The sequence below is a fragment of the Aedes aegypti genome, chromosome 2 (assembly GCF_002204515.2).
Source record: "Aedes aegypti strain LVP_AGWG chromosome 2, AaegL5.0 Primary Assembly, whole genome shotgun sequence".
NCBI classification, from domain to species: Eukaryota; Metazoa; Arthropoda; class Insecta; order Diptera; family Culicidae; genus Aedes; species Aedes aegypti.
In genome coordinates, this window is record NC_035108.1 from 464151320 (window position 1) to 464168347 (window position 17028).

Genomic DNA, 17028 nt, shown 5'->3' on the forward strand with positions numbered 1-17028 from the left:
ATGTTAACTGGTAGTCTTTTGTGTGAAAATACAACATCAAATTGCTATCTACGATCTTGTTCGGATTGTCCAGATTCTTCATCATTGGAAAATACTTTATTCGCTGAGTTTGAAGAAAATTATATTGATCAGTTATCATTTGAGCAATGGGTGACCACGGATAGGTGTGACCTAGAAACTATTGTAAAACCTGTAGATGAGTTTGTGTCATTTTTTTGCTTGAAATTAGAAAGTTTAATTCCTCACGACTTTATTAAAACAGAGCAATCCCGCTTTTTAAAAAATACGAAAAATACATTACAAGATGGTGAATTTTTAGTCATTTGTGATTTTTCTGAAAACTATAGCTTTGTATTGCAAGATGAAGTGCAGTCCCATCACTGGAACGTACAACAAGCTACAATTCATTCATTCGTTATTTATTTCAATGGAAGTACGCAAATTGAACATTTTAGTTTTATTGTAATTTCCGAAGATTTAAGACACGACTCAGTATCTGTAAATTTGTTCATTGCCAAAATAATTAACTTTTTACGCGTTGATAAGGATAAAGAAATCAGAAAGATATATTTCATGTCTGATGGAGCAGCATCGCAGTACAGAAACCGTCTCAGAAAAGAAAAAGATTTAACAAAATTATCATTTTGTTTTTACTACTACTGAAGAGTACGAATTAACGGCATCAGAGCTCAGCGAGCAATATAATAACGCGAAAACGATCCAAGGAACCCAAAAATTTCACTGTTTCATTCCATTGTCAGAAAATAAAATTAAAGCAAAACTATACTCGAACTGTACTGATAATGATGCAAAAGTGTTCGATATTGTAAAAAAATTGAATAACAATAAATAAATAAATAAGTATTAATAAAATGTTTTCATGATCTCATAACGCATACCCAAATCCAAAACTTTTAAATTTTATATATAACATTTAGAAACTCATCGATCATACTCTAAAAAAAATATCCTGGTAAAAAAAAATTATTTTCGTGTAATCTGTTAATTCATTTTAATTTATACATATATACATATACATATAATATTTATACATATACATAATATTTATACATATAATATACATAATACTAATGAATACATGAAAACGACTTGTTTAATTCACGCAAGGCCCTTAACAATAAAATCAGCAACAAACTGCGGTTCCCGTAATAATTTACACCGAAAAAATTTTTTTTTTCTACTAAATGTGAAAATTGTGACATGTTTGAAATGTCATAACTTTTTTGTTTATTGGTTTACCATCACCAAATTTTTATGGTAGATAGCTAATATAATGGACCGTTTTCCCTCAAAAAATTACGTTGGTATTCCGATAGGGTTTTGAGATATTTGAGTTTTTGTGTCAAAAATTATGTTTTTTAATGCAAACAAAAATTTTTTTTTACTGTGTGTATTTTTTTTGGAATCTTTTTTTAGTTGTTCAACTTTGTTTCTTTAGTTGTCTAACAATCGAACGAACCGTTTTTGCTGTGCAGCTTTTCGAATATTTTTGAACCATTTTCACATACACCCTTTTGAAAAGTTAGTCGTGACTCAACTTGAAGATTTGATATCGGAAAATGACGATTTAGATGGAACTGGAAAACTGTGCAAAGTTTCAGCTCAATGGAAAAAAATGAATTAAAAAATTTACCAAATTTTGGTGCTGTTGCTTGGAATCACTCTACATCGTTCACCTGATTAGTCCATGACAGGTTATTGTCAAGCTGCAGTCCAAGATTCGTTACCTTGGTAGACAAAGGTACTACCTCGCCGCAGAATGAAATCGGTATTTGGGGATTAACAGTTCCAGTTCTATTGAAAACTATTGCCTGAGTTTTCTTTGAATTAGGTGACAGTTTATTAGCCTTGGCCCAGTGTTTTATCACTTCGAGGTCCTCGTTTAGGGTTTGGATGAGCATGTCGATTTCCGCTACAGGCCCGGTAATGTACACCTGGAGATCATCGGCGTACAGATGGTAGTTGCACTTCAGAGATAATGGCAGGCTGTTGATGTATAAGCTGAATAACAACGCGCTTAAGCAAGAACCTTGTGGAGTACCGTCAAGGACACCACGCTCGCCGGACACAGAATTAGAAAGGCGTACCGACTGTTTTCGTTGTGCAAGGAATGATGAGATAAGGTCGCACGCAGTTTGAGAAAAACGAAACTCGTTGCGCAATTTCGCTTCCAAGATTCGGTGGTTGACGCAGTTGAAAGCCAGCGAAAAATCTACTAGGACCATGACTGTGCAGAGGTCCCTGCCGAAACCGTCGTAAATATCATGAACGATTTTAGTTAGGGCGGTAGTAGTGCTGTATCCTTTGCGATATCCAGATTGGTGTTTCGCAAGCAGTGTTGCATTCGGGTTGTCGAGATGGTCGGTGATTTGGGCCAATAGAATCTTTTCAAGCACCTTAGATATTGCTGGCAAAACACTGATTGGACGATAGTCTTTGGCTTGGATGGGATTCGGAATCTTAGGAATTGGAGTAATGATGGCATTTTTCCAGCTAGAGGGGAAGATCTTCGAATCGATAATTGCGTTATACAGATGGGAAAGTGCTGGTAATATGAAGGGACAAAGAAGCTTGATGAAAGATATCGGAATGTCATCAGATCCAGTGGCGTTGGTATGAATTTCAAAAATCTTGCGACAGACCTCATCAACGTTTGTATGTTGGAAATTGAAATTCGGTCCGCCATGATCTATCGCTGTACGGTGGATTGGCTCGGTGGATGAACCAGATTGATCCATACTTTGCAACTGTCTATGACCTTCGCTGAAGAAGAAATTGAGTTCATCAGCGTTAATGGCGTCTATAGATGAGCCCTTCTTTGTGTTGCTGTGGATCCCTTCTCTCCGCAGGTTACACCACAGCTTTTTCGCAGGTAGGTTGTGATCAAAATGTAATTCGGCATAGCGCTTTTTAGCTGCAAAAATAAGGGAGTTAGCCCTGTCCCTCTTCCTGGTATAATCCAGCCACTGGTTGTCACCACGCACTCTGTTAGGGTTGCGTGAAAACAGGGTGTAAGCCAAGTCCCTTAGTTCCACCGCTCCTATGATTTCTTCCGTTATCCATGGTGTTTGCTTGTCGCGTATAACAAGAGTGCGTTCCGGAGCATGCTGCTGAAGAAGATACTTGAGTTCGTTGGTCAGAAGTTCTGCCTTCATCGATGGGTTTTCGGCGGCATAGAAATGCTGCAGATCCTTGGCTTGGTAATCGACTTGTAGACGTAGGGAGTCAATTGCTTGCAAATTTCTCACACGAATGGTTTGTGGAGTTGACCTTGGTATCCGTATGTTGGCCAGAAGATAGATCACTTCATGATCAGATCATGATCACACGTTCATTGTGTTAACCGGATCCTTGGTAGAGCCTAACGAAGTCTTGAGTTGATTGTCTATGGTGGAAAACGCCAAATCGATTCTAACATTGCTTAGCTTTGGGCGAAGCTGATTGGTGATGTGTCTGTCGTACGGGATGGAGACTCTCTTCATAGGTTCGGCGATAGGGGGCGAGTGTCGTCAAAGTACTCCGAGTATGCTGTCTTTCCTTTCTGTCGATGATGGCTTCATGCTCCGTCCTTTTGGGTTCTTGAGAAGATTTAAGGAATCCTTTACTGGAAGATCCGCTACGTCGAAGGACACCATCATCTCGTCATCCTCAATGTTTCCTGACTTTAATAGTCGACAGTGACCAAGTTACTTGTTAGAAATTAAGATGTGATTCATTGATTAATTGTAACTTGAAATTTTTATTACCTTCCAATGTTTCTATATGTAATAGCTGTACGTTTCCCTGACCCGATGTAAAGTTCAACTAACAGGTTATCGTTTATAATAAAGTTCAAATTACAAATTGATTAGCTGTCCGCTGTTATTTTTTCTTATTTGTATCTCCACTTCCTTGACTTGAATAATGGTTGTTACCAATAAGTTTACGTGATGTTAACAATAAAATTACAATTACAATTACAATAGTCTGAGAAATTTCCTGGGTATTTTTGACTGACTTAGTAAGAAAGAGATCGGGCATACTTTGGAATTTCTGATCATTTCGCCAGTTTATGGTTGGGGGATTGGTCCTGAGATGTAGAATGATTTCTAGCATCGAGCCCTGTACTTAGTTTTGAAGGACATTTTTTTTTCATAAAAACTTAACAACGGGGCACCGTATGAAACTTCATTTACTTACCTTTTTTTTGGTAGGTTTCTCCGATTTGATCCGTGGATTATCTCTTTTCCGACTGGGACATGTAACTTTCTTTTTCTCCCCTTCCGCATCACCATAATTTGTAGGATCGTACTGTTCATCTTTACCGGAGTTTTTGAACCGTTGTGTAAGATCTGGAACACATTCTTGCAAAGATAGAGGCGATTCCGATAGGCTGTTCCTCGGCCCAACCGGTCTTTTAGCGATGTCTTCTTTCTGTCGAGATCGATTGTTGCTCATTATGGTTAAAAGTTTTTGATGACTCTTGGTCAGATTTGATTGTAATACTTACTTCTATGTTTGCTGCATCGTTTATGGACATTTTTGTTAATCAAAAGCTCTATTTTAAACTGTTACTACATAATAAAACTTAAAACTTATGAGGAAATAAAATTTCTAGTTTGGATGTTGATTGTTTTGTTTATATTTACAAACTTTCTTGGCTGGCTGCGCTCTTGTTGGTCGAGGAAAAAAAGTGCTCCCAGTTTTCAAAATTTGATATTTTTGGCGATGTCTCGCGTAATTTTTTAAAACCTCCTAAGTACCAGTGTATCAAGATAATCACTGTTAATCGTTTGTTCAGCCTATGGACATGCCCTATATCAACAGTAGCGATTTGCAGTAGACAGGATGTCCCGGGCCCGATCCATTACTTCCCGCATAATCAAGAACCATACTTCAACCAAAGACAAATTAAAGACCTCCATGTCCCTTGCAGTTGCCCAAAATTTTATAGCTCATAGGGTAATCTAGAATGCTGTGAAAAGTGTACTGCGATCTGTCAAACTTGGGTACCTTTTGCACTACCGAGGGACGAAATGCAGTACTAGAAGTGGTACCCAATTTGAGCCCGAGTGTGACGGACCTGCTTCAACAGTTTCCTTAATAACCCACAACCATTTGCAACAATATCGGAATAATTTTGTAGAACATCAAAAGCAACAATAAACTTACCCTACCCGAAATTGTTTTGACAGTCTGGTAAATGGTATTTGGACAAATCACAATATGGGGAATATGCGGTTAAGTTATGTAACCATAAAAAAAGGCCGATTTTGTCGAACAAAATTTTGATCATACAATTTCCTGAATTGTCGACATACCATCCATTTTTTGCCTAATGTACTGTGAATCAAACTGGAAGGGAATGGTTGAACTATACAAATTTAAATAAAACAAATATTGTATCCGAAATTATTGCCTTACTGTTTGTTGTGGTATTTTACCCGTAAAATGTACTGTCATGTTGTTGTGAAACAATAAAAGATTAAAGAATGTTTTATATGCATAATTTTATTATTACTATTCTGTGTTGCCTAAAAAGTAAATTAAATAGCTATTATCACAAATAAGCACGTCCCATGATGATTTTGGACAAAATTACAGCACTCTGTTGAAAGCATTTGCTACAGATTCCATCACGGGCAATGAGGCTGATGTCTTTCAAAGTCATATGACCCAAACATGGATCCACAATCGACAGCATATTCAGATACAGCTTAGGGGTCATGCACAAATTACGTCACGCTCCAAGGGGGGGGGGGGCAAAATTTTCGGTGGACTCATACAAAAAGTGTGACAAAGGGGGGGGGGTCGAAAAAGTTGAAATTTAGCGTGACATAATTTGTGTACCATCCCTTATAGAAAGCGGAACTATGCCTGTTCGATGCTGCGGGAAAATCGGCTATCAATGCGTGGTGGTAATTTGGTAACAGCGGTGAAAAAGATCCGGCTAGGTTTTGTGTCCAATCTCCTCCTGTAAAGAGAAAATCGTTGACCGATTAGTTCTGGCTTCTTACTTGCATCCAAATGAAAAAAAAGTACTCACCGATGGAACACGGATCATTTTCAACATTGGATTCTGGGAAGGTTTGCAAGCTGTCCTATTGAAAAATTGCTTTTGATGCTGCGGGAAAATCGACAATCAATGCGTGGTGGTAATTGGTAACAGCGGTGAAAAAGATCCGGCTAGGTTTTGGGTCCAATTTCCCCTGTAAAGAGAAAATCGTTGACCGATTAGTTCTGGCTTCTTACTTGCATCCAAATGGAAAAAAATACTCACCGATGGAACACGGATCATTTTCAACGTTGGATTCTGGGAAGATTTGCAAGCTGTCCTATTGAAAAACTGTGGAACGGACTATGTGGGAATGGGCTCTCACTTCAGCTATTGCGAATTATTGACATTCCAGGCAGAACAGCAGGAAGCAGTGATAAATATTTTTAGCAAACGTAGCGTCTTCCGAACTTATCAGGTATCAGGTATCAGAAGGGCGGCTCCAGAGGCACGTTCCCCGCCATTTGGGAGATTTGTGCCATCGCCATATTTGAGCCTATTTCATCATCTACCCGATGGGAAAGGAAAAAGAAGGGAAAGATGGGAGGAAAAAGGAGTGGGGTCCCTTGAAGAGGGAAAATCGCATAAGCGAATTAAGAGCATGTAGCTCCATACCGCAATGGGTTCGAACAGCGCCCTAAAAAGGGCACTGCAAAACGCATGAGCGTAAAGAGAGCCTATAGCTCATTACCACTGCGGGTTAAGAATACCAGAAGGTCCTGAAGATTCAGTTTTCTGAAATCAGTTTCACTTAATAAGTGTTTACCAAGTAATTGGAATCGCAATCACGCGAAAAATTGACATTTACAGATCAGGTGATAAAAAGTTCCATTATCGGAATCACAACTACCACACACAAATGTATCAACACACTGAATATTTGCCATGTGGTAGTTAAGTCAGCAGTGGCCAGTCAAGGTTGTAACCAAGCGACTGCAATTCTGCTTTGACAGATTTGTTTAATACTTAGCCACCCTTTTGGATGGCTTAGTAATATACAGACGTCCACTCGTCCCGCGAAGGGAGTTGTGAGGAACATTTCCTACAAGCAAAGTAACAAGCAATTGAGAGATCACTCGAAGCAAGGGCAATTGTGTCCCAATTCACCGGAAGTGGAAACATCCAAATCACTAGAATTTCCAATGGACGGAGAAAATCCATGGAATTTGGTCACAACCAATTCCCAGTTTGTGGAGTATAACAAATGCAAAGTCTGCGAATTTACATTCTAATGTTCATATAGAGATGTAGCGATGATCAGATAATGATTCATCATCTGATACATGCCAATTCGTCAACTCGTGACTGATTCTATTCGAGCAGAGCATTATGTCTAACACTTCTTCTCTGGCAGATACCATGAAGGTAGGAGGATTTCCTACAATAAGTAATCCAAGATTTGAACTACTTAAGCATTCTCTGGAGCATTTGAACTGGAGCTTCTCAAATTGGTATCATTGCCCACAAACAGCAGAAGGCCTTTTCATAGGCAGTGAACGAAAACTCGTTTGAAATCATCCATTGGGGATGGTTCATCATGTGGTAAATACACCACAAAACGAAAGACGTATTTCCTATTGAGGTCACATACAGAAATATCAATTGTGACAGCATATACATCTCTGGTTGTTAACTCAGAAATGAGTATGGCGACGTCAGCGCTATTTACGAGCACGCATGCACGAGGCATGGCACGCAAATTTGCCATTTCATGTTTCTGAAAGAAGCAAAAACTGGGTCCACTAGGTTTCCTAGATAAAAGTTTACAAAAGTAAGGTTTTTGAACTAGCGCCACTTGAGCTGTACCATTTGCATGAGTCTACAAAGATTGATCATTGCTGACATTTTATGCTGGAGATTGATCTAACTAAGCTATCCTAGCCGTAGCCACTACCCAAACTAGGCAAGATTAAGCTTTTCGCAATCTCAGAACGAAAAAGATCAGCAGCGAACAAAAACCAAATCGGTATCTCTTAAAAGTCGCCAAAGGCGGCGAAAAGCACAGAATACACTGTGTAAAACGCATAATGCGAAACCATTGAGGAGAAAATTTAAACTAAATTACATTAAATGTATTAATAATCCCTCCCTTATTTAGTCTCAGCCTTGAGACTGAAGAAGGGCAGCCGATTATCTCGGAGAAACACAAGGTCACCTACACCATTGCTCCGGGTAGCACAGGAAGGGCATAATACTGTAGAGGGCGCCCTGGAACTCCACAGGCTCCGTTTGCGGCTAGGTTTTATTTAGACCCCCCTAACCATTCATTCTTAGGCACGGTAAGCTTAAAGCCGTATGAATTAGGGGTTACCTGTGAGGTGGACTTTTACCACCGGAACAGGCAGTCCGTAGTGTTAATTCTTAGCCAGTTAAAACAACCGCTACCGACACTACGCGGCTATCTAGGCTGATCGGGAAAAGGAAGTTAACATTGATTATTAACTCCTGACGTGCCCAAACAGCCCCAAATTTCTGGGATTCTGGGAAGATTTGCAAGCTGTCCTATTGAAAAACTGTGGAACGGACTATGTGGGAATGGGCTCTCACTTCAGCTATTGCGAATTATTGACATTCCAGGCAGAACAGCAGGAAGCAGTGATAAATATTTTTAGCAAACGTAGCGTCTTCCGAACTTCTTCCGTATTTACTGATTTTTACTTTGCGAAGATAAACAAAACGAATCGCACTCTCAAAATAACACAGTGATTGTATAAGTTGTTTTGACGAATATATTTTTATTTTTATAAAACTTTCACACATCCAAGAAGAAGTAAAAATTAAAAAATTGTAACATTTTACATTTTATAATACTATTTGTGTTGAGATATATGAAAATGAGAAATAATTTTGATGGATTTGTGATGGTAATGTTAAATTAAGTATAACATTTTTTGAGAGTGGGCCGTTCAAACGATGAAGCACACGTCACTTACACTAATGCTAGGAACTGTTTGCCAAACTGTTGGACTTTGGTAGTATATTGTAGAATAGATATATGTGTAAGTGAGCTGCAAAAATATATTCAAAAACAATTTGACGAAAAGTCAAGTCATGTTTCCACCATTTCTAAAGAATTTGCATTTCCGTATTGTTTCACGGTTTTAGCACATTATGTTGTACAGTCACTGTTTGTAATGGATTACTCAAACCATTTTTAATATTCTGAAGCTTTTGACTTCATACTGTTTAACAGAAATACAATTATTCGTGATACATTAACCTTTATGGATACAGGTGATTTACTGTTTCAAATGTAAGTCGAATTGTATTTTTCTATGCGGGCTATCAATTTGTTATCTTTTGAAGCCCGATGTCAGCTTTTGGGCCTCTATACGCTACAGAGGAGAAGAGCTATCAACCATGCAGTATTTGCAGCTATATCCTCGTTAGGAGAAATAGATGATCCCGCGTTATTGGACGAATTCGAGATATATGCTCCAACCCGGAATCTCCGGGCCTTTCTGAATAGCTGGTACGCTGATCATAAGTTCTGTGCAAAAGGATAGGACAATAAATGATCGAAGAAAGATTCCGCTATCGAAATTACTTGAGCTGTACGCTGCTGAGAAGTAGAGCTGATTTCATAACGTCGGTGACGCATGCCATGCAAATCAAATGGAGCTGTCACTTTTCCGTACGGAAAAATGTGCCGCTCAATTATTCCGCAAGTGATACTTCGCTCATACTGGATCAGCTGTCAAAATTACTTTGGTAAAAAAGATAAATTTTACTTGAGCGCTTTACGTTTCAGGTGCATACCACGCATTATGGACACCGATCCGCCAACTATAGCTTGCAACGATCCAATACGGTTTATGTCCGCCAGATTCAACGAGAACGTACTACGAGCATTTTGACTTCAACCGATCAGCACTCGCCTTTCGACATAGGTTACAGCGTGCAGGGATGCATTTTGAACTGAACGCGAGCCAAAAGTGAACTGAACGCGTTCTAATTTTGCATGAGAACCTAGTAGACATTGAACTCTTGCGCGAAATTCTGCACCTGCTCATGAACGGCCCGTTCACTTCCAAATGCACATTGAGGTTAAAAACCCGAAAAACACTACATCAGAACATATTGAATTCATATCATTACAAATACATGTAACCTAAAATGTTTCTTAACATCTTTGCCAGGCTTCCGCATTGGAATATGTCATGTGTCTGCCATGACGACAGTTTTCATTTCTCGTTCAATTTTCAGCTCGCACGGGTTCAAATTTTCGAACTGCTCAATGTTCAAGCCTACTTGATCCCTCGTTCAAAAGTTTGAACTGGAACGCAAACTGAACGCGTTCAAATTAGAGATGGGCAAAATGGTCCAATTTCGGGAGCGAATCGTAAATGACTCACTCACAAAAGTGAATCGACTCTTTTGATCGATTCAGTGACTCATTTAAAACACCAGAAAAAAATCAGTATTTCGCCTAAGAAATAATATACACTAAAGTTTTTTTTACACTTTTTTTGCAAGCTTTTTTTTACACGCCTTTCGGAATTTACACGGTACTTTTTTTGCACGGAATTCGGAACTAACGCGGTTTTTTTTTTACTTATTTACACGGATTTCGAAATTAACACGGCTTTTTTTCTTATTTACACGGATTTCAGAATTAACACGGTACTTTTCCCACGGATTCCAGAATTAACACGATTTATTTTTACACGGATTCCGGAATCAGCACGGTTTTTTTTATTGCGCGGATTTTTTTTGCACGGCACGGGGAACCGTATAAAAAAGACCTTATGTAACCATTTTTGGATAAGATTATTTTTCATAAAGCTTCAGCAACTATTTATGCATGTCTAGGGTACTTGACTATGATAAGTCTAACTCAAAAATATGATCCTTGGTAGTTTTCTTGGCTCATCTTTGAGAAGCTAGTGAATCGTGACTCTCTTGAAAAGAACCGTGATTCATTCACTCAATTTTGAGAGTCGACTCTTTTGAATGATTCGTGACTGAGTCGCCCATCTCTAGTTCAAATGCAACACTGACAGCGTGGTACGGTTCATAATGTTTGATTTCTTGCTACAGTTGTTTGGCGATTGGCATTATGTTTTAAGGTTCTTTTATTGTACTCTGCAAGAAAAGTCTACGATTATTTTAAAATGTCAATAGACCGTCGTGAATCATCAAATGATTCAGATTTAGCCAATTTGGAACATTCGCGTCATTCAAGACCGAAAAATCCAAGCCTACTTGAATTTTGACGTTACGTTTGAATTGCGCGCATATTATCTACGCGTTACCACCGCCGCTGGATGTTGATCTAAAATGAGCGCCGCAATATCTCGTTTAATTGATTTTAATATGTATTCAATTGTTATTGTTAGATGTACCTTATAAAAATGCTTGTTAATGTTTTGTGAAGAAAAGATATAGGGGTTTTTATGCCTTTTTGAGTAAGGTTTATATGTTAATAAACTCAAGTAGGCTTTTCATCATCACATATTTATTTAAGGCAAAAGGTCAGATGAAATTAAATAAACAAATATTTCGCACATTTTATTTTTAAATAACCTAACGTAAAATTGGGAATTTTTGACCCCTTCCGTAACTCTTTTTTTATGAAATGTTTGTGTCGTAACACTAGAGCCTCCCCCCTTCAAGCATTACGTAATTTGTGGGCGGCGCAGTTTTTTACTGATGTTTGAACATCTATTAGCAATGACTGAAATATTTATCACATCTCGAACACATTGTATTTTGGAAAAAAAAATCTGTAGTTCGTAGTCGATTTGAACAAATTGAGATGTAAAATTGTGAAAAAATAATGGAATCGTTCTGGTGGGCTTCGATTACACGACTCCTTATACGCTAGATTGGGCGCGTTAACCGACTACGCCACAGAACGGGTAACGCCGTGTTTGTTTTGTTCAATAGGATCCAGGTTGACGGTTCGAGTTTTTTCGACTTCATACTCTTCGCCACTCCACGCATTCACTCTGGATTCTATTGACAAAACTGAGTTATTTCAGTAAATTGTGTCTCCCCAAACGGCAGTTTTTTTTCTTCTTCTTCTTGACATTACGTCCTCACTGGGACAGAGCCTATGCACAGTTATGAATTGAGAGCATTCTTGCCAAAGTTGCCATTTTTGAATGGATCATTGAAGGTAGTTTTTGTCAGTGCACACCGCATCAAAACAAAGGCGCCACTGTATATGGGATTTAACATTGTGACAGCATTGCTGTTCTGTCAAACACACAAGGCTACGGTGGCGCTAGCTATGCTTTCCATAGTGGCCGTTTTGGCTATTTTAATGATCCATTCGTACATCGTGTGGCAGATACGATGATGGATGTTGCCTAGGAAATTTCCATTACGACATGATCCTGGAGCGACCGGGAATCGAACCCAGACACCTTCAGCATGGCTTTGCTTTGGAGCCGTGGACTCAAACCACTCGGCTTAGGAAGGCACAGTTGTAATATTCTAACATTTAAACAAACAGTTCAAGCGTGTGCTAGAATAAGGGCGTAAGTCGCATGAACGATTTATCTTCGTCGATCCTCTCTTCTATGAATAAAGGTGATAAGATGCGGGTTTGTCATCATTTTTTCACCTCAAGACGCAAGATTGCATCGCTGCCTAGCCACGCTTGAGCTATAGTGTTCTAAAATGTATTTCATGAGTCGATGAAACATTTCTCGCATAACTTGTGATCTCGCCCTAAAAGCCATTGGTAACCGAGTGTGTAGCTCCTTGTTTCTAAGCAAATGAATGGCCCAGGATGAAAAGTATAGCCACTGGGAGATAGGAAATGATCTTCTTTTTATTGTAGCATTGTTGAATAACGTGTAAATCCATTTGTTTGCTTGGTAACAACAAGCTACACACTCGGTTACCAATGGCTTTTAGGGCGAGATAACAGTTTATGCGAGATTTAACTGTGTTAACTTTGGAATTTAATATAGGGGAACTTACGTATTTTTAGCCATTCTGTTCTGTTCGTTATTGGAGGTTTTTTAAGACCAAATCTTCTGACATTCGGCAGTAAGAGACACTCAAATGCTAAGAGCGTTGATACAAAATTTGAGCACAATAGCTTATATAAAACCACTCAAAAAACTACCGAAAATACAAGTCACCCGATATGAGTTTTTGTGATGTATAGGCTTCCAAAGGGTTCACAGAAACATTGAAACCCTGAATGCAATGTCATCAAAATAAATTAAAATTTGCTTCAATTTGAGATACACATGATTTCAGATTGTACATTCTATTTTCACAATATTTTGCCCCAAACAGTGGACACATAAAAAAACATATTTTCCAAGTTTTCCCCTTTTGTCACTCACCTACTGTTTTCAACCCTCCTCCGTGCCGCCGTTGGTCTCGTCGACGCGACTTTTGTTTTTCATCAGAAAGTTCGCCAAATACTGCACTGGATCCTGGGGTCGATCCTTGGCCAGTGCCTTCAGGCCTTGCAGCAGGATGGGATTCACCGTTTGGTCCAGGTATTGTCGCGTCGGGAGCGACTGCAGATCTCGCCCGGATGGTTTCCGCCCATTGTCGTTGGTGGATTTGTTCTCCTTTTCCATCATTTGACGCGGGGTTGTGGATGCTGGTTTGAAGCGAGTTTAGAAGGATGGTTGATGGGCAGCCCTAGGTCAAAGGAAAAATGCACTTTTTACTTATTTTGAGGTGTTATTTTTGTTTCGCTGTGTAAAAATTTAAGTTCAGGGAAGTACAACTTCCCTGGACCAACCGAGAATGTTTAAAATACTAAGCAGCCATTTCATCCAAAAACTATCAACAGATTTCCTAATTTGTCTTCGAAAAAGAGGTAGAAATCAATCCATCCAGTAGAAATTGCGCACTTTCACCTTAAGTACCGGCACAAACAGAACATTGGCATCACTGCCATTGACCATTAAACAAAATTGCTGATGGGGCACCGAACATTGACAAACTTTTTATGAAACCATCAAAATGAATAATATAATCATTTTTTACTCAACCTTCAATCACTACATAAACTTATAGCTAAAACACTATTATCTGACAGCAAATTATACAAAACTAACAGTTTAAAACTATTTTAACTGAAGAACTTACGAGAAGCAATATTTTTCTGACGATGTTTAACAACCGGCTGCGTACTTTGTATATACAAAACGCTCGGCTTGACAATCGATCAAAAAACCGAACTTTGACATTTCGTTCATCGATGCACGCTTCGCGAAGCCCCAATCAATGACCTGCGAGCCCTTACTAGACCGACCAATCGAATCGGCTGATGAGTAGCTGTCAAAAAGTATTTTTTCATCAGACCACCTCGACGTGAATCTCGTTCGATTCCGATAATTATTTCTAGTTTTCTACCAAAAATTGCGATCATTTGCTGCTGAATTGTGTGAATAATTGTGTAGGAACGACATGGCAGAGCTGCTCATCGATCCCAACATCCGCGGCTGGGTGTTTCTGCCCATAGTGGTGATCACCTTTCTGGTCGGTATCATTCGTCACTACTTCTCGATATTGATTTCCTCCCAGAAGAAGGTCGAACTCACGCAGATTCAGGACAGGTAAGTTTATCGGTAATCACCTATATCCAGAATATCATTGCTTAATTCTTCCTGCTGACGGATGTTTCGAAATACCTAAACGAAACAGTGCTTCTCAATTCTCCAAAAATTGCACTGCCAAGTACAGGGCTGGTAGCGAGTCACTTTTTAATGGCGGTCACTATTTTCGACCAGGTCACTAAAAAGTTACAATTTGCTACAGAAAGCCTCTTTTCCAGAAAAAAATAGTAAAGTCACTATTTCCGCGATTCGTTGATAGAGCAGCAATATTCTGGATATTCTCCCAAACTCAATAAAACTGAAAAGTAATTATTATTATTGCGCATTTCTTTCACCACTGGACTATCGCAGAAGTTTTTACAAATGCGGAAACGCTAATAAAAGTGCGTGCGCAATTGCATCAAATCGCATAGGTGTCTTCGGGGGACTTATTCTACGTAAATCAAAGAATAAGTGCTCCGAAGACATCAACAGGATTCAATGCAATCCCGCACTTTTATTCACACTTTCGCACTTATGAGGCCGCACTTCGCAGTCCAGTAGTGAAAGAAATACACAATATCATTATTATATTTTATTAGAAATGAATGTAACGTAAAATAACATATTTTGACTTGTGTTTTTCAACCCAACAGTCAGGCCATGATTCGAGCACGGCTCCTCCGCGAGAATGGCAAATACCTAACTCCGCAGTCATTCGCCATGAGACGGCACTACTTCAACAACGAGGAGACAGGTTACTTCAAAACGCAGAAACGGGCACCGCCCAGTCCCAACTCGACGGCGATGTTGTCCGACATGGTCAAGGGTAACTTCATCAACGTGCTGCCCATGATCGTCATCGGAGGGTGGATCAACTGGATGTTCTCCGGATTCGTGACGACGAAGGTACCGTTCCCGTTGACGCTGCGCTTCAAGCCCATGTTGCAGCGGGGTATCGAGCTGGCCTCGCTGGATGCCGCATGGGTGTCGTCCGCTTCGTGGTACTTCTTGAACGTGTTCGGCCTGAGGAGTATCTACACGCTGGTGCTGGGAGAGAATAATGGTAAGTTCAGAGTGACCCTGTTACACTCAGATCACAAACGAGATTTAAATGTGTATGGTTATTTCTTATGTTCAAATTCCCGTTTGCCCCACTCTAGCTGCGGACCAGACGCAAACCATGCAAGATCAGATGTCGGGAGCAGCCGTGGCCATGCCTCAGGATCCCAAGGCCGCCTTCAAGGCCGAATGGGAAGCGCTGGAGATCACCGAGTACCAGAATGCTCTGGCGAACATAGAAACGGACATGCTTATGGCTGCCAGCGGCCCATCGGATGCCGTTTATCACGGTCGCGAAGATAGTGCCCTGAAAAACTAAAATGGACATCATCAACATTGTCTCGCGAGAATCCACAAAAGAAAATTGTTATTTTATCTACTAGCGAAAGTTTTACATTTGGTATCATTCAATGTGCATAAAATTAAATAGTGTAATAAGTATCGCAGATATTTATTTTAAACATTGCGTTTGTGTGTCAGAATAGCCTTTTTCCTTCAAAGAAAACGGCATTTTGTGAACGAGAATATTTAGTTAGTCTAATGGAAAAAAGTCCGAAAGACTATAATATTGTATGCGATAGTTCATTGCATGGGCGAAATAAATAATTTTCATGAGGCAACTCCATAGCAAACGTGTTGACTTTTTGATGCACTTCATTTTCGATGAAAGATTTTGTCAACCAATTACAATTATCTAAGTAGATGAAAAAACGAATTCAATACTATACCATTTAATTCCACTAGAGTGTGTATCCTTTGACAGATACGCATATTTCGGCCTCAACTGTAAGGCCGTCTTCAGTGAGTGTCGTGTACTAGACTCGACTTGTGGCTTGGGTTCTCTCGTGTTACGAGATGTAAAAGCAAATCGTTTCGACCCACAGAAAAAAGCAGATTCATACAAGTTATAGGTGTTTTGCGTAGAGCAGACTAATGCAGATTTTTAGGTATACGCCAATATTCAGTTAACCTTCCAGTCGTCGCACGGATTGCCACCGTCAGAACCACCGCGCTGCTGTTGTGAACAAAAAGCGAGGATTTTTCAGCGGTGTTGTACAAAATACAACAGCGCGACGACTGAAGTGTTAAGGATGAATGCCCTTCGGGTTGAAGTTCCTCTTAAAACAATACACACACCATCTTGTTTTCGAAATATCACAATTCTCGCATAACTTATGATCTCGCCCTAAAAGCCATTGGTAACCATGTGTGTAGCTCGTTGTTTCTGAGCATTTGAATAGATTTACACGTTATTTAACAACTCTATGGCGAAGAAAGGATCATTCTCTACCTGCTGGTGGTGTTGGTTTGGATGCTTAATCATTCATTTGCTCAGAAACAATGAACTACACACGTGGTTACCAATGGCTTTTAGGGCGTTATCTCAGATTATGC

The 17028-nt window shown here is 39.5% G+C and overlaps 2 protein-coding genes and 2 long non-coding RNA genes across 5 annotated transcripts in view; 1 reads left to right on the forward strand and 3 right to left on the reverse strand.

Annotated features, from left to right (window-relative positions):
- LOC5568191 (zinc finger protein 135) overlaps nt 1-4669 on the reverse strand; it is a 35768-nt gene extending 31099 nt beyond the window's left edge. Inside the window, exons 1-2 of one of the 2 annotated variants that reach the window (XM_021848231.1) lie at nt 4511-4669; nt 4201-4434 (exon numbers count right to left, since the gene is read on the reverse strand). In XM_021848231.1, coding sequence (XP_021703923.1) covers nt 4201-4319 — 119 coding nt within the window. In that variant the 5' untranslated portion in view covers nt 4320-4434; nt 4511-4669. The remainder of the gene's footprint in view (nt 1-4200; nt 4435-4510) is intronic. The other variant, XM_021848230.1, reaches the window with a different exon arrangement.
- An 857-nt stretch (nt 4670-5526) lies between these two features.
- On the reverse strand, nt 5527-6545 carry LOC110676113. The gene is made up of 3 exons (XR_002500080.1): nt 6281-6545; nt 6047-6209; nt 5527-5974 (listed from the first exon to the last, which is right to left on the reverse strand). It is a non-coding gene; the product is annotated as an uncharacterized LOC110676113 (long non-coding RNA).
- A 6706-nt stretch (nt 6546-13251) lies between these two features.
- On the reverse strand, nt 13252-14170 carry LOC5568193. Its single transcript, XR_002501030.1, has 2 exons — nt 14123-14170; nt 13252-13669 (listed from the first exon to the last, which is right to left on the reverse strand). It is a non-coding gene; the product is annotated as an uncharacterized LOC5568193 (long non-coding RNA).
- Nucleotides 14171-14296: 126 nt separating this feature from the next.
- LOC5568194 (ER membrane protein complex subunit 3) lies at nt 14297-16265 on the forward strand. Its single transcript, XM_001652083.2, has 3 exons — nt 14297-14592; nt 15228-15637; nt 15735-16265. Exons 1-3 carry the CDS (start codon nt 14444-14446, stop codon nt 15950-15952), a joined length of 777 nt encoding a protein of 258 aa, XP_001652133.2. The 5' UTR covers nt 14297-14443; the 3' UTR covers nt 15953-16265.
- The last annotated feature ends 763 nt before the right edge of the window (nt 16266-17028 follow it).